This window comes from Pogona vitticeps, chromosome 4, assembly GCF_051106095.1.
Source record: "Pogona vitticeps strain Pit_001003342236 chromosome 4, PviZW2.1, whole genome shotgun sequence".
NCBI classification, from domain to species: domain Eukaryota; kingdom Metazoa; phylum Chordata; class Lepidosauria; order Squamata; family Agamidae; genus Pogona; species Pogona vitticeps.
The window spans coordinates 36054586-36078166 of NC_135786.1; the positions used below are offsets into that span (position 1 = coordinate 36054586).

General features: G+C 39.2%; 1 protein-coding gene across 2 annotated transcripts in view; it reads right to left on the reverse strand.

Moving 5' to 3' along the window:
• Nucleotides 1-23581, reverse strand: part of LOC110073359 (rho GTPase-activating protein 39) — an 83313-nt gene that overhangs the window by 16564 nt on the left and 43168 nt on the right. For both annotated transcript variants that reach the window (XM_078393267.1, XM_078393266.1), the window contains exons 2-3: nt 18327-18725; nt 965-2276 (exon numbers count right to left, since the gene is read on the reverse strand). In XM_078393267.1, coding sequence (XP_078249393.1) covers nt 965-2276; nt 18327-18725 — 1711 coding nt within the window. The remainder of the gene's footprint in view (nt 1-964; nt 2277-18326; nt 18726-23581) is intronic.

Consider the following 23581-nt stretch of genomic DNA (forward strand, 5'->3'; position numbering starts at 1 on the left):
GTCTCTGTGGCCGGCATCTTCGGAGGACAGCAAACTGTTTGCTGTCCTCTGAAGATGCCGGCCACAGAGACTGGCGAAACGTTAGGAAGAACCACCTTCAGAACACGGCCAAGAAGCCCGAAAAACCCACAACAACCAAATCTCAGAAGCTTCAATTCTCCCTCTAACAGCCATTCTTATATATCTGTGTACTGAAGGTTGACACGGAAATTCTACATACTGATATCAATACAGTACAGTAATTTCTTTCTATCTCCTTTGATTATGATGGACTTTGTGTAGTGCAAAAAATGACTTTACACCACAAATAATTTTAGCATAAAGCAGAGATACAAAGGTAATCAATTTGAGGAAGGACTTTCAGACTTGTCTTGAATAGCAAACTATGCATATATGCTTATCAACTTATGAAACTTTGCAACAGAAGGATGGCACTCCATCCTTCTGTTACAAAAACACTACTCAGAACAACTTGCAACCTTCCAGCACAGGTAAAAAGAAACAGCAGGAGTAGTACACAAACTCAGAGAGTAAAGAAAACCTGGAAGCAAGGCTGGCTAAATTTGACTTAACATGAGATAAGGAGCTCAGAGACCAGATGTAGAGGGGGTATTGCAGGCTCATGTAAACTAAAAAGGGACCCATATATTCTTTTGATCATCATTACCTATGAAATTTCTGTCTAGCTGTCTAACAGCATGAAAGATGCAGGAAGGGGTTACTGATTCAGCAGTCTAAAAAAAAGTCATATGTATGTAGCACTAAATAATTTTAATACGGTTACAATGATCTGACCTAATTTTATCTATTTTTGTGATATTCCAATAAATACACCAAAAAAGTCTCTGCTCCACCATCTCTCTGACATTAGAACAATGGAGCCAGTAACTTCCAGAGGATTTACTATCTGCAATATAACAGAATGCCTTACTTCTTAATAATATGCATTATTGTCAACAAATACCTGGGTTGAGATTTGTGCTGTCTCTGATGAAGACAAGTTTATCTGACCAACCACGTTCTTTTCTAAAGAGTCAATTTTTTCATAGGTTCTCTTCTGTCTCACAATATCTTGCTGTACTGTTGGATCATTTGAGAGACTCCCCCTACTGTCCATCCTGGGCCTATATAATGACCTGTTACTAGAAGTCACATCATCTCTCGAGTTCCTGCTATTACATTTTTTCAAGCGTTCTGATTGAAACTTTATTTTATGACCCTCTGGCATAGAAGCATTTTCCAGCGTTTCTGCATCTAAACTACCTTTACTCCCTCTGTTGACTGCTGATCTATTCACCACAGCCCGCATCTCTGCAATCAGCTTGTCATTCAAAGCACTAAGTTCACTGCTACTGCCAACAGAACCAGGCCTTCCCTGGCCTGGCCCTTGTCGCCTTCCTTTTCTCTTTCTCAGGCTTGGGGAAGGACCTGTGGAATAGCCTGAGTCTTGCTGACTTATAAAAGTAGGATACTCTTGAGCTTGGAGACTGTTCTGCCGACAGTGGTGTGCTTCCATATTTTTGAGAACATTTGCTTCTAAGACTTTCCATGACTGCTTGAAGCTGTCTCTGGAATTAAGCTGTCCCAGTTGAGGTTTAGCAACACCATCAAGCACCAGTCCAGCAGAGTGAGGATTTTTGGATGACTCATCAATGTTGACCATATGTTTAATATATTCTCTTCCAACAGGGCTGTATTCTGTCGCAGAGGGATTTCTCACATGCTTCTTCCCAACTTGATGCTGCTGCATACTTGGATGCTGTAATAATTTAATTGGCTGGGGCTTCTTATTTAAGCTATTGCTTGGTGACATCTGTGGTGTTGTCCCATTCACATTTCCACTTCCAGTGTCCATATCTACCGGAGGCTCATCATATATTGGTGAGTCAGTTGATGGCTCATCATATATTGGTGCTGGAGAAGCATATCTGGGAGATGAAGGTTGTGCTGTTCGCGTCTGACTCCCTGAAGAAGGCTGATGAGACAGCCCATTAGTCAACACCAAACAAAATCCTCCATTCTCTGTCTTTTTAATTTGCATGGACTGTTTTGTCTCTGAAGCTGCATTTTTTGGACCTGATGAGTTTGAGGCTATACATTGAGGCTGGGCATAAACAACTGGTTTTGGGTGCAGGGATTTTTGGCTACTTGTTTCTATGCTGCTTTGCATCTGAAGTGAATTGCTTGAGGAAGAATTCACATGTCTCAGACTGTTGACTTTGACAAGCATGGCTGCTTTAGTTCCTGGTAAAGGCTGCCACCGGGTAGGGGTGTCTCTATATAAAAAAGCAAAAACATAATAATGCAAATATGAAAAGCTACCTCCAGATTTAAAACAGAGCCACACCTTTTACCCACATTTGCAAATGAGTTTATTTAACAATTAAATGTACATCCAGAAATGGCACACAAGCAGCTGGTGAAAGTAATAAAAAGATAAAAACAAAAGTGCATACAAATAAATCAGTTAAAAACACTACAATAAAAGAAATAAATGCACAATAACAAAACCAAAACATTGCAAGCAACATAGCTTAAATCCCAAAGGACTGTCTAACTAAAAATATATTTGGGGTACATTCTGATCATGGTACTTTCCACTTATGGAATGCTGCCCCCTCAGAGGAATGATTGACCTTGACATAATCCTGGTTTCAGCACCAAGTTAAAGCATGGCTATTTATCAAAGCCTTCAGAGTTTAAAAGTAGTAGGCTGTGGAGGCTCCCTTACTGTTATTGTTTGTAATATACGTATACTGTTTTTAATGTGTTTAAAATATTTATTTATTTGTTTGTTTGTTTGTTTGTTTGTTTGTTTGTTTTATATCCTGCCTATCTGGTCGGATTAGGACCACTCTAGGCGGCTAACAACATAAAATAATACAATACATATATATAAAACTATTTTTGCATAGCAGAAATATTAAACAAGATGGGAAAAACAATAGGAAAGGGAAAGAAAAAGGGCATCAGGAATTATCTGATGGGAAGGCCTGCCGAAACATCCATGTTTTTAATTTATTTTTAAATATTTAAATATTTAAAATAAACCATTTTTACCTTGTTTTAATTGCTCTACTCTTCTCTGAGATCATAAGATATGGGACAGAATACAAATGTAATATATATACACACACACTTTTGCCTGTCAGCAGAAAGACAATAAAGAAGTAGCCAACCTAGCTGTCCATGGCAGGGAAATCCAGAACCTTGAAATAGCTATTGAAAAGAATCTATGCCCCAACCCTATGTGCCATTAAAGATAGCAAGATTGTAAGAAGGGCTTTCCCTATCAAACTTAAGCCTTGATAGACTTTTATAGGAGAATCCAGTCTGAAGTTGTACAATGCTTTCTAGCTATAAACAAAACTTTGTGCTCAGACACAGGCCGGTAGCCAATGAACTTGTTCTAACAAAGGAATCACATCTAAGTTTGTTTCGGCTATCCCTGGCTAAGAGCTTAGCTGCAGTATTTTGAATCAGCTGAATATGTTTCTCAATATATTTCAAAAGCATCCCTTTTTACACTATGTTAATAGTAGTCCAAGCAAGATTTAGTATGTGTGCCACTGTAATCAGACCTGTTATCTCCAGAAGCAAGTGGGGTTGGTTCAATAGACTTAGGTGTGCAAACTCCTGAAACCACCAAAATCTTGTATCCATGATCTCGTCTTTGAATGACCAGAAGTCCCTCTACCTAGAAAACCACATCCATAATGCATCCTACCAAATGAATGGATCCAGACACCTATTTCTGGGCCATTCCTAACCCTCCATGAATACAGTATTGATGTCTTACAGCAAGACAAGACAACCTGACTTGAACACTAGCCTTGAGGCTACCCCTAGTGCACGAAAACTGTTGGGCAGCATAACAGGCAAAATAACAGCAGAATCACCCAAGAAGAATCAAGTATCTAGGAGGCATCTAGGAGTATCAAGTCCATTTGTAAACAAGACACATGAGGAACACATGTGCTCTTTAACCATCACTAAAGTTGCACATTTGGTGCTGGTGGGGATTGAGTTATGACAAAAAAAGTGGCTCGGGAACCATGTTGGCCATCCTTATTGTGCAACTCCTGCTACAGCACCTGATTCAGAATGCTGCAGGCAGGCTTGCATGCTGCAGTATAGAGAACTGAGGTGAGCAAAACTGAGACCCCTGTTTTTTGCCTGTTTGCCTTCAGTATTATAATGGTTGCTTCTTAATTTTTTCCCTCATCTTCTCTCTTTAAAAATATGCATTCATATATTAGTTGCTTTGCAAACAGAAATAATTACAACAAAGAAATACATTCTAACTATGGTAAAAATATCTTACATTTCAGATCTTGTGCTAATATCACTGCACAAGCCTGTTCTACCTATCAGAGATATTACAACTAGTAAATGGTAAATAACCAGTCATCCTCACAACAGGAAAATGCTGATCTCAGGGGTTTAAACAGTTATACTTCTGATAAGTGCCCTTGGCTTGACCATACAAGACACCCAAGCTCTGAGTTTCAAATCTCTGAACACTCAATGTAGTTTAGTCACATTTCTTCTTGTTGTTGTTAATCAAGAAAAGACAAGATATTTTGCCATCTGTAGATACTTCTTTTGTCATGGCAAAAAAAAAGGGAAAGGATTATTTTGGTCCCTTCTACATATGAGCACAATTACCTTGAAGTCTCCTCCCTGCCATATGCTCTTCTAACGAAAAACAACAAAGCCAGGTGTACAACACCTGCTTGTTTTCCTATGTACATAGCAACAGGTTTTTTCTTCTTGTTCAATTGGTTAGGTAGGAACTGCAACAAAGGCTGGTACCTTCAGCTTGTGCAAAGATGAATCATAAGAGAAGGCCAAATTCTCTGGACTCCTGACATCAACCAAGCTGGACTGTAAACTGAGAATAACATCCGCTTACACACTCACCCAGGTAACATGATTAATTTGATTTTAATTGGCTTCTCCTACCTGGTGAGTGAACCAAACTTTATCCCAGCTTTCTGATGGAGATAGCTATGTATCTGTGTAACCATTTCCCATACCCCAGCGAAGCAGGAAATTTGAGTTTCTTTCTGTTTTTTTATTTCTAATTTTTAATAATAAAAAAACAAAAATACAAAAAAATACAAATAATAGTGCTTATTATAAAACTAAATTCTAACGTGCACCCCATACCCACGGGACTCCATTTAACAATATTTTAATTACGGACTACCTCTCCAAAATTGTATAGAACTTTCTTTTTTTCTTTTCCCCCTTCCTTTCACTAACACAAATTATTCCGTCCATATACCATTTTATCTTTTATCTTGTCCATAACCATGTTAAAATCTCCTGCCATGATAACATAACCTTTTTTTTTACCTTTTCCATTTCTTTAAAAACCAAATCATAACATTTTCCTTGTTTACTTGAGTTTCAAAAACAGGCAGAGTGTGTGTGTGTGTGTGTGTGTGTGTGTGTGTGTGTGTGTGTGTGTGTGTGTGTGTGTGTGTGTGTGTGTGTGTGTGTGAGAGAGAGAGAGAGAGAGAGAGAGAGAGAGAGAGAGAGAGAGAGAGAGAGAGGGCAGAGGTATACACAGATCCAGTGGCTGGTTTGCGTCTGAATAGCTGGATGGAAAATTCCAGCCACATGTTAACAGGGATGAAACAATAAACCACACCTCTGAAGGGCTCGGAGTAACCAGCTTTGACCTAACCTTGGGAAAGATACAGTGGTGCCTCGCAAGACGAACACTTCGTTTTACGACGAAATCGCATAACGACGAAGTTTTTGCCATCACAAAAGCGATCACAAAACAATGTTTCCTATGGATGTTTTTTTTTGCTTTGCAATGATTGGTTCCCTGCTTCGCTAACCGATTATCGCAAAACGACGATTTTCGCACAGCTGACTGGTGGTTTCAAAATGGCCGCCGGATTAAAAAATTGGCCGCCCGCTGTTTTCTGAGATGGATTCCTCGCTGCACGGGCAGCGAAAATGGCTGCGCTATGGAGGATCTTCGCTGGACGGTGAGTTTCAAGCCTATAAGAATGCATTAATCAGGTTTTAATGCGTTTCTATGGGCTTTTTAAAATCGCTTTACGATGTTTTTGTTCTACAGCGATTTTGCTGGAACGAATTAACATCGTAATGTGAGGCACCACTGTATCTGGCAGACTTTTGCCATGAATTTTTGGAACAATCATTTATTATTTTTCTGCTTTTTATATATGTTAAATAAATAAATGCAATCTTTAAAATTATATATTTTTAAAATTTCAATTCTTTCTCCTGTCACAGAATTTGATTACAAACTTGAGAGCCTTGTGGCACAGTGCTTAAACTGCAGTACTGCAGTCAAGATTCTGTTCACAACCTGAGTTCGATCTCAATGGGCTCAGATAGTCAGATCAATGTTGACTCATCCTTCCATCCATCCAAGGTCGGTAAAATGAGTACCCAGCTCGCTGTGTGTGGGAGCAATGTGTAGCCTGCATAATTAAACTGTAAACTGCCCAGAGAGTGCACTATCCACTACGAGGCAGTATACGAGTAGCTTTAAATATAGTTACCTATAATATCTGGAACAGAATGTGTACTCCTGGGGCAAATGCCAAGCTGACATTTTCAAAAATCTTGAAGGGATGGGGTAGAAAATGTACAAATGAAACAAAAAACAAAAGCTACTGGAATGATATATTGAAAAGGTTTATGACTCTGTATACTTGGCTAGGTCAAATAATGTGATATAACCAAAAATCTGTTACCAATAAACTACAGCTGTGTGTGTTTGCATGCAAGCATGGCTGTGTATTTACCCAAGATTCAAAACTCATAATCTTGAGGTATTTTCTTGAGTTGATACCTTAGGTTAACTAGGTCGCATAGAATAAGCTAATAGAGAAATCAGATCTAGATCTCCTTATAGCCAAAACAGGGTCAATCCACAGAAAAGAGAGATACAGTGATGCCTCGCAAGATGAAAAATAATTCATTCCACAAGTCGTTTTGTATTGTGAAAATTTTGTCTTGCGAAGTGCGGTTTCCCATAGGAATGCACTGAAATTTAATTAATGTGTTCCTATTCATCTTACGAAGCACAGCCATAGAAAAATTTGTCTTGCAAATCAGCAAAAAAATCTCAAAACACTTTCGTCTTGCGAGTTTTCCATTGCCCCAGGCATTCGTCTTGCGAGGCATCACTGTACATCAGCAACTCTAAAGGAGGCCGCAAAGTTCAAAACAACAACAACAACAACAACAACCTAGAGAGAGATCTGTCCAAAACAGCCCAGTAAGACCTGAGCACGGTCAGTGGCAAGAAATCCTAACTGGGTCTGTGGATGGAAAATCCAGTAGGAAGAGAATCGAATGGAGTGAAACCGAACAGAGTGGCCCAAAATTTGTACACAAGTCTTTCATGCTGCAATGTTTGGTTGTAGGTTGCATTTGATAATTTTATATTTTTCAAAGTTCTGTTCATCCTCAAAATATCTCCAAAACAGCTAATACTTTATTTTGTACAGATACTCCTTAGTTTCAAACAACGTACCCTCTAACTTTCAGCTCTGCTGGGTGGGGTTTCGCCTTGTGCGTGCATGACTTTGCTCCTGCACATGTACGCGACTCCGCCTCGCCCGTGCACGGGGTTCCATCACAACCAGAACCTAATACGATCATTGTGCAGAGGGGGAAGATAGTTGCATGGAGGCAGGGAGAGGCATGTGCACAAGTGCCCAGCTGAGAGGGTACCTTGGTTTCAAATAAATGGGTTACTTATACAGTGGACCCTCTACTTACGGAATTAATCCATATTGGAACGGTGGCTGCAGTTCGAAAAGTCTGTAGGTTGGGTCTCCATTGACCTACAATGCATTGAAAACCGATTAATCCCGTAACCGGCCGTTTTTGTTCCATTTTTGTTCCATTTTGGTTTTTTTCTGGTCTGTAGGTCGATTCTCAGGCTGAAGTCAAACCTAAATTTTGCAGCCAGAGAAGTCTATAACTCAAAAAGTCTGTAAGTCAAGCCATCTGTACGTCGAGGGTCCACTGTAGCTTGAAGTTGCCCCCAGCTCGACTCACTGATAACTAATTTTTAGTAATGTTGGATCATCTGTTGAAATTTTCTGTAAAATATGCTATATAAGCTGCAACTATGATCTTTCCCACTGTGCATCTATGAATTTGGTGATTTATGTACCAGTCTTCTGCCATTTTTTTTTTATTTTACCACACGACTGTGGCTGAAATCCTGCTCAAGTTGGTGTAATGCAAAGTTATCCCTACAGGATTTGCTAGCCATTCTGCCCAGGCAATCAGTATTGTACAACATAACTGCACAAACAATTGTGTGACTCCTGTTGCAGAAAAAAGGGGGAACGGGGAGAGATTAGATATTATGAGTAATCAAAAAAATCTGAAAAACAGAGACTTTAATTTCAAATGTTGTTCTTTTTAAAAAAATTAAAATTAAAAACAACCCCCACCATACAGAAGGGTTAATTTAATCACTCCCAAGAAATATTTTTAGCTTGTATCCATAAGAGGAAATATTTCACAACAAAGAAATAAAGGAAAACATACGTACAGTGCTGCATCCTGCTCATAATAGGATACAAGTACGGTTGCAGAAAAACATATCCCTAATGGAAACTGGCACGGCAAATATTACTAGTTCTGAATTGGTCAGGAAGAGCTTCTGGAGATGCAAGAAGTATTGTTTCCAATACAAAGTTGTAGATATTTCATTACTTAAAATCATAATTACCATAAGTCCAAGTAATGGTTTAAATATATGGAGTTGAAGTCAATTTAGTACAATCCACTCTTCTAATCCCACTTGATTTGTCACACCACCTTAATAAAGACTAAAAATTATATAATCCAAGTTGCATTCAATTGTGGCTCAAACTGTCACAAATGTGACTCAGTATTAAACCAACTGCTTAGCCAGAAGGACTGAGAAATACTTCAATGTTTGCTACACATGTGCTTATTAGAAAACTGCATGATGAAGAATGCAGACTAATAGTTAGACTTGATTGTATCCCACTGGGATTCCACTCATGTTTTTACTTTACAGAATAAACAAAATGGCTATGGATAATTGTTAAAAGGGAAAGTGTACGGACACAGAAGTACAATTGTGAAAGCAGAACCCATTCCTCAAATGTAGTGTTCTTAAAGGTGAAGTAATTTGCTAAGAAAAACTATGTGCTGGATAATGCAGGGCCAGTGGATAATTCAGTTACCATTTCCTGGGTGCCAAACCAGAACTATGCCATTGATTTTCACGACAGTTTAAAAGGGACATAAAAGCCATTTCAGGTCAGAAATGTATATGGGCAGTCATATTGCATCTTTTTCTTTCTTATATTTATATATATTACTCCCAGTTGTTTAGACTTCCCTTCAACTGTAAGCAACTGATTTTTGCTGATGTAGTAAATTACTGATCTCTATAAACGATCAGAAAAATTTCAGTGGAAATCTCTACTGTTTTTACTAAAGCAGTAAATCCATAAGAGAGCAAATCTAAGTCCTTTGTGCTTGCTGTAAAAGCTAACTGGTCCCATAGCAATATACGTACTTGGGTATTGTTCTATTAGGTAGGCAAAATGCCATGAGTGTAAAGTGCTGGTGAACTAATTTGAACAGGTTCTAGTTTACTCTGTCTACATTTCAGTACGTACTCTATAAGTTGTTTTGTTCTCAATTGTTTTGTATCATTTGTAAATAACATTTCTAGGTAGCATTTGTATATAGAAGTGTTTACCTCCGTGCTCAAGTGTTAGGTATGAATGAGGTTGTTTGATAAGGCAATATTAATTTACATTGACCTTGCCTTTAGACTGGAAAACTGGCTGATTGCCCTGCAGTGACTTTTAGTGAACTGCTGTTCAAAGCTCATTTTAACGTATAATGTACATTTTCAGGGTTGCATTTTTTACAGTCTTTCAAACTTCAAACCTTGACTGCCATATTTATGTCAAGTGTTTTATATCAGAATATGCCTCAATAAACTGCGTATCATAGAAAATGTCCCAGAAGTGACCCAGTATTCCATAGCTAACATACAGTGTCTTTTCAATGGAGTTCAAAAACCACACATCACATAATTAAGTCACAAATTGACAAATCTCTAGAATTAAACACAATTTGATTTTAACAATGATTCCAGCTATTCTTCCATAAACACAGACTATTGCCTCTAGCCAATGCAAGGCAGCCTTTAAGGTCATATTACTATCAAATGATGTTAATTTTAAGATTTGAGCCTCAGGTTTCTGTTGATTACCGTACTTGAGTCAGTTATATCACCATTTTGATTATGCCATTATATTTTTATCAGAAGAAAGTGGGTGGAGGTTGTGGGGTATTGCTTGTAGTGTGAATCCATAGACAGACAGACATATGTAATAAACAAATACTTTACAATGCAAAAACTCAAGATTCTTGATGCAAAAGATGGTACTTTAAAGAAATCATATGAGCACGCAACAGTCAGGACTAAGCTCTAAGAAATGTGTGTGGCTAGTGCAAAGCAAGAAATTTCATCTTTCTATTTTAAGCATCACTTTCTTCCTCCTCTATGCAAGCCGCTCTTTACAAACTTCTTCCACCTGCCATGTTTTTGAAACCCAAGAACTCTCAACAAACTGATAGGCTAGAACAGATGCATCCCACCAGAGGAAGACAAGGCTGCCAATCTGTGCAATTCTGTTAGGCGCTGCCAATTTTCAGTGGGAGAAACAGGTGCACAAGTGCCCGTGCTACACACTTCAAGGGGGATAACCATGTTAGTCTGTCACAACAAAAACAACTACGAGCCCTGTAGCATGTTACAAACTAAAAAATTCTTACTTGGCAAAAGCTTAGAGTGGTCTAGAGTTTGCACAAACACATGTTTTAACTCTATAAATCCATGTCAAAATTGCCGAAGGCCTTGTGTTTTGCACAGTAATTGGACAGGTGCGCCATCAGTTTTCTTTGGTTGTCTTTGTTCATATCAGATGACAGCTAAAAAAATCATAGGCAGCTGTTCATATAGGATTAGGTGAACTTTGCATGTGAGGGCTTTATAATATTTTGTCTGTCCTTCTGTCTCGTATCTGTTTTACTGAAATAGTATGTCATTAATTTTTTTTGTCTGGGTTTTTGTTTGCTTGTTAGGCAGCAGATCCCAGTATGCTAAGTGCTGTGATTGGAAGGGACAGCAATGACTCCAGATTTTATAGTAGTGCAGGCATGTTTTTTTGAATGACAGATATTCAATCGAAAGAAGGCAAAAAGTAGCATTTAGTTACTAAGATTAGATCACGAAACAATATGGAAAGAAGGAATAATTTTTAAGCACTTAAAATTTGTCTTCTTCATACAGGGAGATATAAAAAGTAACAAAAGGAAGAACAACAAAAGCACAGTCTCTTATCCTGAAATATTTCCTGATAACCCAGAGAAAAATCACTCTGGAATCGGTGACCACAGCATAAATCTATCTGATGTTAGCAGCAGCACTGGGATGCCCACCCCTCCCCATTTGCCCCATAGCCTCTTCTGGCACTGAAACCCCACTCCAATTTCCCACTCCTCCAAAAGTAAGTTTTCTACCAATCTAGAAAACAGTATTCTGTTATCTCTTATGTATTGGCCACATAAAAATGCACTGTTGAAGATTGTGTTGGGATGAAACCATCTCTCCATGCAAAATGCTTTATAGAGATCTGGTACCAATTTCCCTTTGATTATTTGACATAATAGGATTTTAACTGATCGCCTAATAATCACTTTTAAAGGTGATCAATTGTTTAGCCCAGAGATAAATGAAACAAGATCTGTGTTCCACAATCTGTCTGGTAATTTAAATATTGTTTAATTTACAGAACAGGGAGATAAAACCAAAAACATAAAATATGGTGATAGCTGGTTTTATCAGAATCCTCATAATATACACATGCAAACTGTTGAAGAAGCGAATGCATAGGGAGAGGAGAGGGAGAGAACCAGGAAAAGAGACAGAGGAGGAAATAATAATTTACAAAAGGAAGGAAAAATTATTTAGGTTCTTTTAAAGATTAGGGGCCCATCTTTATTAGTTTGACTTTCAATGAGAGCACAGAGAACTTCCTTTTCTATGAACAGCCAACAAAGAAGCCACATTGCTTTTTTTCTCCAAGAGAAATAAGTTCCTTTGATTTCAAGAGTGCTTTAATTGAGGGGAACATTTATGCAATAATGGCCAAGAATTAAGGCAAAGTATTATGTCTGTTCAAGTTTTAGCCTGATTTCTTATCTCAAGGCCTATATTTAACACAATACATTGAATAAAGTTTTGAAACCAAGAAGAATACTGGAGTAGCTTTTGTTGACCTCTCAGTCACCTATGACAGTGTTCATCATAAAGTACTACAGCAGAAACTCTATAATCTAACAAAGGATTATAAACAGACTAAAGTAACAGAAGCCCTTTAACAAAATCACAGACTTTTTGTCAGCTTTCAAGGACAAAAGAGCCAATAGAAGACTCAAAGAACAGTCTACCCAAGCGCAAAGTAGTTTCTATTTTGTTCAACCTCTAATTCGACAAACAATCACTTCCTCAAGGCATCAAAAGTTTTATTTATGTTGACAATTCATACTGCTGCTCAATATGACAGTTTCCAGATGACAGAATATCTTCTAATAGACACATTAAAAGAACTTGGTGCATATTATGACAGAAATCAGTTTAAACCCAACCCTACTAAGAGTCAGAAACTACAAGTTACAGTATCTGGAATGGCATCCAACTATATCACTGTTTTGCCTCCAGACATCTAGGTATTGATTTGGATAGAACATTGAAACGCTGCCTAAATATAAAGCAAAGGGTCTTTGCAAGGAACAATGTCCTTTGAAAGCTATCAGGACCCAGCTGGGACACACAACCACAAATGTTGAGAACTACAGCCTTGACCCTATGTTACACTGCAAGAGAATATGCCAGCCCCATGACATATAGCCCCGCATATCCAAAATAAGTAAACATAGCACTCAAGGAAAGGTGTAGAATCATTACTGTACGCCTGAAGCCAATCTCTACTGATAAAATCAATTACCTAACAGCCATTCTATCCATTGACATACAGAGGTAACAGCTAGTAGTGAAAGACTCAAAGCATCTATTTCAAATGTGCATCTATTCTTTGACTAACTGATTAAAAGAAAGAAACATTTAGTTCAGAACATCCATGAGTCTTGAAAGAACAGCAGAGAATGGCAAGATTATGATGTGAAAAACAAGAACTACAGTATTCATCTCTTAAAATGGATACAACTAAAGTCTAGCCCCCACCCACAAAGAGAACTGGGTTACTTGGAAGTCACATAATAGCTATGGATTTCAGTTGGCAGAACTAAAATCAAACTAAAAAAAATTGGGTTTTCACAATGACACAGTCCTTTGTGAGAGAACAGAAGAGCAGGCAAATTAACAATTATGTCAGTGTACTCTATGCCCCTCAACATGTACTATGGAAGACTCGATGCTGGCTGCCCCAAATGCTCTTGATGTTGCCTGTTATTGGGCAAAAATTATCTAATATATTTATTAATTGTACTGTGGTGCCTCTGACATAAACAAATAAAAGTTGTGATCTGCTTTTGACATTATTTTTTAAAAAATTCCTATTTTCAAACAAGACTGGGTCCCCAGATGCTTACAATTAAAATCCTCATAAAAATATGCTGCAGGCTTGTCTGGCTCCTGGCAAATAATGATTTACGACTCTGTGTTCTAGAGTCTTCCCTACTGCCCAAAGAGGGGAGAAAGAACTACAAATAGATTCAGGATCTGGCTAGTGCAGAAGCTACTGTTCTGATGACTAAATGAATATGATTCTCTAGGTCAGAATGCATTGCAGCACATCATTCCTTAATGATTAAAATAGGTATTAAGAATAAAGTTGTAACTGGTCCAGTGGAAAGACTTACTCCACCTTCCCTAAAATACACAGGAAAACCTATGTGAAAAAATAAGCAATCCAAAATAAACACACAACCCAAAAATCTATGCTACCAACAAATGTTCATTTTAAAAAGTGCACAGACATGAATCACGAAGAAGGTCTTCTTTTAAACTGTTAATGTTATCCCATTCCTGGACTCCCAATCACCCAACAGAATCCATTAAACTACGGAGGGACACCCCTGTCACTGCTGAAAGGATTTATTCAGGAATAAGTAAAAGAGCTTTTCTTGTTTCTGCAGAAGACTTCTCTTAACATACATTGCACAGATTACTTCCATCCTGTCTCTAGCAATGGGACTGCTGACTCTCCCCAGCATCAAGGATGTCACAATGAAGCTCCTTTGCTACAGCTGACACTCCTTGCTAAAGAAGGGTTGCAACCAGCACCTGCAGACTTGGTTTCACAGGCAGAGATGGGCACTGATCACTTGGAGGCACCTTGGCTTCCCTGTCCTGCCTCCTCTGGGTGCTGTCTCTGTTCAGCCATCATCCAAACTGGCACAAACCACAAAACCAGCAGTTTGTGCCCATCTCTATCAGGGATTGCAGAAGAAAGACAGAAGAAGAAACAAAATATATCTTTCTCATCTTTCTATTTACTAGCTGTTGGAACGTCTTTCCCAAAGGTAATCTACCTGCTCCATGAGGTCCTCCCAGGCCATGCGTCTCCAGGTAGCCACTGTAAGGGAGGACAAGAAATCGTCTACCAGAAGTAGGACCTTCTTTGCTGTGGAACCAACTCCCAGTAGAGCTGCACCTGGCTCCTTCCCTCCCTATATTTAAAAGGCACTTTAAAACATTGTTCTATAAAGAGGCCTTTTTTGGCAACCCTGCCTGAGGCTTTTTTTTCTTTCCCCTTTTGTTTCTACTGTTTGATAGTTGTTTATTTTGCCTCGCATTCAAAGTTTCACTTTTATAATTTATGCCTCTTAAAGTTTGTCGTTGATGGTTAACTAGTTGTTTAATATATTATTTGTTTTAACCTCTGTCAACCACCCAGAATAGTGTGTGCACTAATGGGGCGGTATATGTCATGATCCAAACCAAAGTACAGTGGTGCCTCACATTACGACGTTAATTCGTTCCAGCGAAATCGCTGTAGAACGAAAATGTCATAATGCAATTTTAAAAAGCCCATAGAAACGCATTAAAACCAGATTAATGCGTTCCTAGGGGCTTGAAACTCACAGTCTAGTGAAGATCCTCCATAGCACAGCCATTTTCGCTGCCTGTGCAGCGAGGAATCCATGCGAAAACACAGCTGGTGCCATTTTGTTTACCCAGCGGCCATTTTGAAACCGCTAATCAGCTGTTAAAAAATCATCGCTTTGCGATGATTGGTTCCCGAAGCAGGGAACCGATCATCGCAAAGCGAAATTCCCCCATAGGGAACATTGTTTTGCAATCGCTTTTGCGATCGCAGAAACGTCAAAGTCAAGTGATTTCATCGTCAAACGGAGCGCCTGTCTTGCGGGGCACCACTGTACAGATGTCTGCATAAGGCATTAGTTAAAGTGGTTGCAAGCATATTACAGCAGCCTTTTCACTTAGCGCAACTTGATGCAAAAAAAGCTTTCAAAAACAAAACAAAACACTAACCCCGTTCGTTTCTATGGCACACATTGCATTTATAACCATATCTCAAAGTACTAGAACACAGTAGATTATACCAAGCTATTGTCCTTAACCTCCAGTATCTAATGTCCACCAATCATTCTACCAAAGAACCTGAGTCCCATCAAAATAGAAACAAAAAGCACAACTTTTTCCAAGAGAGGCATTTTAATGTTTACAGCAGATAATACTTATCATTTACAGCACGTCGGCGTGCAGAGGGAATGGGGATTTCTCAAAGTTATTACTATCGTAGCATGTCAGGAGGCTACAAGTGGATAATGTACAATAGGTAGGAATGCCAGATGTTGCATCACACTTGCAGACGAACATGAAACTGAACGACAGTGAATGCACATGTGTGTGTGCATGTGTGCATGCATGCACACACACACTTAGAGGGAAAAGAGGCATGCAAACTGTGTTCATAGCCTTTGGAATTATTTTGTTTAGAAAGTTTTTACAAACAGATAAAAGGCAGCAAATGTCTTGGAATGTCTAGGGAGGCATATTTCAGTCCTCTCTGCCTCTCAAAGGCTAGCATGCACCAACACATTCACTTGAAATGTGTGTGCCCAACTGTAAAGGAGCTGTATATTATATGTATTGAAATCTATGCTGGATTTATAATTAAATTTGAAGCAACTATTTTGCTGTCTGCATCTTCTATATTAGAGTTGGAAATTGTGACAGTGAGGAAAAGGCAATGTTAAGATGTTTATTTTCTAAAACTGACATACTTTCGGCACTGTCCCATGGGCAGAAAAGTGTCGAGAAACACCCCCAACCACAAACAAGAATCGTGTCTTATACAATGCTGTCAAATTGCTATAGAAGACATAGCAGCAGTGGGAAAGCAGCATGAAAGACATAAATTCCATTACTTTGGTCTGACATCTTGGGAAAAGAAAAGTGTAAGCTTCCTAAACCAACCATAATACAGTTGTTGTTTCCTTAGCAAGTTGCTGACATCTTCAAGCACCATGACTTTCAGCACTGTTCTTTGTGCCTCTCATACAATACTTATCCAAAAGGCTAAAAGAAAGAATGGAGCTGACAAGTGTAGACTGAAGCTGAAGATTTTGCTGGGAGCCCTGCTTAAAGAATGCCATCAAACTTTTCAGAGTGTTAAAATTACGTCAAACCAACAGAACAGGAAAGAGAACAAGCTCAAAGGCTTTGTCCTAGATCCAATTGCTAGCCCCGGTTAGAGTAGACACACCAAATCAATGAAACCTACATGTTAACCTATCATTCACTAATTGATTTAGATGGGTCTACTCTAGTTGGGACTAGGAATTGGACTTAGGCTATTATGCCGGTAAGCATGAAATGCTACTGACAAAGTGAAATGAACTGTATCCTTCAACTGATGATTCATTGCTGAAAATCAGGAAACCATGTCACCTATAACATCTCTCCATATCTATGGTTGTTCCACACATGTTCGCGATGCTCTCTCTAGTGAACTTAGGGCAAAATTATGTACAGTACAAGTAATTACTCATACAGCTTGTCTTGTGGAATGCAGCAATTTGTTACTATAAAAATATGGATTACTTGGAAGGATGCTTGGGATTGTATTCCAGGATGTCACATGGTAGAAACAAAACACAATGTAGTTATTATGTCTGAATCAGTCCTAATCCAATTTATTTACAGTTCAACTAACCCTATCTAGAGAGAAACATGGGTAAGATTCACATTTAAGACCTTTAAACAACAACAAAGCCAAGGAAAATGGGGAGAAAAAAGCTAAAAAATGTCCAAGTGCCATTTGTGTTTGCAAAAAACCAACAGGAGAGGAGGAGACAAATTAAATATTAAAAAATCATCAGCAATAACACAATAGCTGTGCCATTAACTGACCCGGAGGTATTTTCAGAATCTTTCATGATAGTTTCTGTATCTGTCCAATGAATTTTTGAACATATTAATTTTTAAAAGGTGCGTTGTAAGCATAAAATCATAAAATAATGGAGTTGGAAGGGGTCTATAAGGCCATCGATTCCAACCCCCTGCTCAATGTAGGAATCCAAATCAAAGAATATCTTACAGATGGTTAGATTTTCTCTTGAATGGCTCAACAGCTCCCTAGGTAATTGGTCCCATTGTTGTACTGCTCTAAGGCTTAGGAAATTTTGCTGAAATTTAGTATTTGTTTTAAATATATTTCACAGGTATAAATATGTGTAAAAACAGAGACTACCTGCTTATGACAGAGCTTACATCTGTAATCCTACACTCATTAAAGTAGGAGACAGCACCAGTATATAGAGTGCGATTACTTTTGAATAAATATACTGTACGTGACATTTCACTCCACACAATTTACAGCTCCACATTTCCCCACACACAGCCATGCTAATCTTATCAAGAACAGAATTCTCACCTCTAGCAAGGTTCTTCCCTGTATCAAGCCATAACCTTCAAATCTTTAAAACTGTTTATCTAGGCAACTACTTCTTATATTTGCAACATATTTCAGTAACTGTCTGGTTGCTGAGAAGGGTGATTTTAATGGACTGGCAACACACTTTATTTTCAATTATATTTACATTGTTTTTTCACTCAAAAAAATCTTCTGTTTAAATGAGTTTTTAGTATCGCAACTTTTTGTTTTATTTCTATAAGCTCTTAACTACTTTTATCTGTGCCTGTCTTTAAGCTTGTTGTAAACTACTGTATCTTGAGACAAAGTCAGAATTTAAATGAATAAAGTTACCTTCCAGTCTCTAACCTCTTCTCCACATTGATGTCCTCTTTACTCTTCTCCATTTCCTGTACAAGAGCCATTTGGATGGGAGTGTTTCGTCCATCACTGCTTGTGCTGCCCCTGTGTTGGGATGTCCTGAAGTCAGACTGGGAATTGCGTTTCATGGCTTGGAGCTGAGCAAGTGGCACGATATCACAGCCCTGCGGCCTATGCCATACTGTCTGCTGCGTGATGGCATTATAGTAGTAAAAGCGGTTGTTGTTTTGGTCGAAAAGCTCCCACCACTGGTTTTCATCAGACTGACGAACTCTGAGGTTGGGTGGTGGATCCCAGCCACATTCTCCAGTTGTCAAATTGACATACATTCGCTCACGAGAACGAGGCTCAATGATCTCTACCCAATCGGAGCTGAAATTGAAAAGAAATAGCATTGTTACTTTGAGTTGCAAAAGAACAAGGTAATTGTGGCAGGATCACAGAAATGGCCAACCTTTGTATCTGTGGGCTCCTGTATATAAAACATGAAGTGCTTGGTTTTAAAGCCTTTCAGCTTAAGTACATTAATGATTGTTCAGAGAAATTGCAAAGGTTTAAATATGCATATTGCAGTCTTGTGATATCAGGACTCTATTTGAATATTTGGAAATATGTCCCATTCTAATCTGCAAATTGCAGAAATGCAATATTGTAGAGGAAATTCTATATGGCAACTGATTCTTTAAAAGTAGCTTCCAGTATAAAATTCTTGCCACTTGGAGTTGTCTGAGACAAATCACTTGTTTTGTTGACCTCCCACTACATGAAATGCTCCTGTGTATTCATAATTTTCAAGCTGAACTATAATTTAAAAAGAGATACAAATGTATATTTCCTATTGCAGACTCCTTCAAACATAATATTTAGATAAGATAAACTGCATATTTGTTGAGATGGCAAGGGATTAGACAGTGTTAGTAGTAAATTGTACCAGCAACGCATGGATGGGGACAGTGTTATGAAAACTAATGCCTGGGAGCCTTTAAATACCAAAGCATTGTTCTCATAAATATAAACAACAAAGGCTCCAACTTTGTCTGACCCAAATGTTAGTGCTTTGTCAGGGAATTCCTAGTACTGTACTCTCTCACATTGGATTTTCTAATATTTAACATATGGAAGAAAGGTAGATATAATCCCTCATGGAAATCCTGTAAACAAATCTTCAATAGGAGCAACTTTCAAAAGGACCAAGAAATTGCTACAAAACATTTGGAATAATTAAACCAACGTGGAAGGCATTAGCAGGAGGCCAGTCACAACTTAGCAGCTTCCTTTTTAAAGAAAGATTCCACATAGTTTCTGTTCTGTATAAAGTTATAATCTGGCTGGATAGCTAAGCGGAGGGCTCATTTACACATCATAATGCTTCTGGTTTTGCATCGGGTTTAGCATACTTGAAATTGATATTAAAATATCTATACGATGTGCAGCTATTTTCTTTTGTTTGAATGCGGGTTTATTTTAATTCAATTATAAATGTGATTTATTTTGAATTGTTTTGGCATTTACTTTGCAGGAATAGTGTCTGTGGGAGTCTGTCTTTTGTTTTGTTTTTTGCTGAAACGGGTGCTGAGTGAAAGCTTCCTTTGGGGCTGCAGGACACCTTGCAGTCTGAACTCTTCCTTTAAAAAAATCCACTTCATTAAAAAATATCCATATCTAGTGCTACGTATGTCAGTTCAAAGCATATTTTAAAAATTAAATATTAAAAATATGAGGAGTCTGGGGACAGGCTGCTGCTACTGCTGCTGTCACTCTCACAGCTGCACTAAAATTCATGATTCTTACTCTCCCAGCCACTTCCCAGAAACTTCCCCTTACTGGAACATGGACTGCACCCTCCCTCTTGGCTCCACAGAGTTCCCGGCAGTTGGAGAAGATGGGGTGGCTGGTCTTCAGAGTGACCTACCCATCGTCCCCTACAGCTGAGAAAAGCTGGGCGGCACTCTCCCTCCCTGTTTACTTGCAACATAGAGACAAGACATGGGGGTGCGGTTTTCATGAAGATGCACACACCATCACAGAAACCACATGACATTATATCAATTCTAAAAAAAAAACCAAACCTGCTCCCGATTTAATTAAACTGTGTAGCCAAGCCCTGAGTTAGGGATCTGGCTGTGAAGTCAGCGATTGGGAGTCCAATTCCCCATGTGCATCCCAGAAGAGTACAGTCTATGTAGCCTTGGGCAAGCTGTACAGTCCCAGGGCACTCCCAGAAGAAGGGAATGGCAACCTACTACAGTACTTCTGAGTATTTGTGACCTAGAAAATCCTGGAAAGATTCACTGTAAGTCAGAATTGACTTGACAGCACACAATTATTATTACTATGTGAAGTCATACAATTATTCTATATCTGGATTCTTTTTATCTGCTCTACACTGTTAGGTTCTGTAATACTGTTGGTAAGATCTTAGGTCTCACATTTACAACAACCTGCATGGCTTCCCATTTGGTTCTCAAACATAATTTCTCAGATCTTCCCAAAGTATTTTAGCATCAGGATTTGGTACATACTGTATGTAACTGAAATAATAGGGCTTCAATACACCTGTCTTTTGCCTACAAGATAATGTTGGGCTGTACCCAAGACCTGAATCTTATAATGACCACTTGTACTAAAAAAGTCCTATTTTGGGGAGAGATTCCAAACCAATATAGTGTAAGGAAGTATGAAATAATTGCAGTGCTGAACACATAGATCTCCCACCACCACTGCCACAGCCAATAAAGGACACATAACACTGAGTCGTGAAAGTTTTCTTTGTGGGAGAAAGAGTATTAACATTTCATATTTCCCTTGTCAGGATATTGCATTCAAGAAAATGGCTTGATCGTTCAGCTTGCTATACAGTCGCTTTCACCAAGCTCCCATTTATGAAACTGTAACACTGATTTTTCTCTGCTGAGTATTAGAACACATGAATTCCCTGTTCCTAAAGCCAATTCAACATCATTTGTATAAGAGGACAGTCTGCAGGCAAGTATCAAGGCAGTTGTGTAGCTAATATTTCTCACCCTGTTTGAAGTTAAAACACGAATAGCTGTACAAGGCTTTATTTGGGGACTAGATACACTTACTCAGCACTTATGACCTCAAAAATATATCATTTCTATATGTTGTCAGTTCTCTCTCTCATTCCTCACAGTTCTGTATGGCATACAGAGACAACAGTTGAATCTGTATCAACTGTACATGTAGTCTCATTGAAGCTCCTTTATCATGAGAGTTTGCTTGAACATTTAGTATGACATTTAAGCACTGAAGAAAAATAGAAATATCCCCTAGGCATGAATTCTAAGATTTATTTACTTCTAGGACTAATAGGGATATGTCTCTTTTAAAAAATTGTCCTGAGTTGTAAAGCAGCAAACTTATTCAGCACAAACATCATTAAAAGTAACAGGAAATTAGGAGTTTCATCCAATTATTCTCAGATTTAAATGTTCAAACAGCATTCATCTCAAAGGATGTTTGCCACCAATAAATATCTTCAGACAGTCTCCTAAATTACGGTGTTTCATGATTTCTAAAGTAGTTTGCAAGGCATTTTCAATTCAAATATATATGATATACTGCTGTCTTTCACAACCATGACGGACATACAACTTATAAAAAAAATAAAAACTTGGATATGCATGGTTAGTGAAAAGGCAGCCATTGAATAATATGACAAGATATTCTGGAATTACTGCTGCACGCAAGCACAGCTGGTTAATAACTCAATACTTCACAATCCAGGCTTTGGCTGGACTTCAGGTACCTAGAGACAAATAACTGAAACCAAATGGATCTCATAGAAAACTAGGAACTTTCAGAGGATGTCCCACATATGGTTGGCACCTGATAACTTCTAGGAGGCAAACAGGCTACTGTAGACATAGCTCAGGCCCACTGTTTTACAACATGCCATTTCCATAGTAATTTCCAGTGCAATACAGTACATTCTTTTGTGATTTTTGTGTTAAAATTCATGTATCATTAGAGATTTCCTATGAAAACTGGAAATACTAACCTAACTACTCTAATGCAGCTCAATATAACATTAATAATACAGTGGGCCTTCGACTTACGAACATAATCCGTTCTGGGAGGACGTTCGTACCTCGGAAAGTTAGTAAGTCGACCTACCATTTCCCATTGAAATGCATGGGAACGGAATTAATCCGTTCCAGCATTTCAAAAATAATAATAATAATAATACAAAAATAAAAATAAAAAGAGCAAGTCCCACGTTGGGACTGCAAAACACACACACACACATACACAAACCACAGAAACATAACCCTCCCAGTCCAAACCCACCCTCCAAAACCCACACAATTTTTTTTTTAAAAAAAGGACTTACCAGTCCGAAGCCTTCGGCGCTCCGCTGGCTCCGCGCGGCCGAGGGCGAGTGACCAGGCGCCTGGCCTGCTCTAGCCTCCCGGCGCTCCCGCTGGCTCTGCTGCCTTTGGAGCTTTCAAAGGGCTTCTTCCGATGTCGGGGAAAGCCATTCAAAACCTCTGAAGGCACCGATCGCGGCGGCGAGGATCCCAAGGGAGGTCTCCCATGGTGGCATGCAAGCCCTGGGAGACCTCCCTGGGGGTCCCCGCCGCCTCAATGGGCGGCTTCGGAGCTCTCTGAAGCCAAAAAGGCAGGGAGAAAGCGCAGGAAGTTTGAACTTCCCGCGCTTTCTCCCTGCCTTTTTGGCTTCGGAAGCAAGTCGGGCTGCCGGGGAGAAATCAGCTCCCTGCTTTCACCCGATGCTGAGTCCCCTTCAGCATTGGGTGAAAGGAGGGAACCGATTTCTCCCGCCCGCCCGGCTTGCTTCTCATTTGGAAAAGCAACCCGGGTGGCTGGGGAGAAATCGGCTCCCTCCTTTCACCCAATGCTGAGTCCCCTTCACGTCAGCTGAGCTCAGCCCAGCGCGAAGGGGACTCAGCATCAGGTGAAAGGAGGGAGCCGATTTCTCCGCAGCTGCCCGGCTTGCTTCCGAAGCCAAAAAGGCAGGGAGAAAGCGCGGGAAGTTCGAACCACTGCGCTTTCTCCCTGCCTTTTTGGCTTCGGAGGTTTCAGAAGGTTTCTTCCGATGTCGGAGAAAGCCTTTTGAAAGCTCCAAAGGCAGGGAGGAAGGGCAGGAAATTCGAATTTCCCACCCTTTCTCCCTGCCTTTTGGGTTCGTAACCTGTTCCGCGTTCGCAAGTAGGGTGTAACTAGGGCCGTTTGTAAGTTGAGGGCCC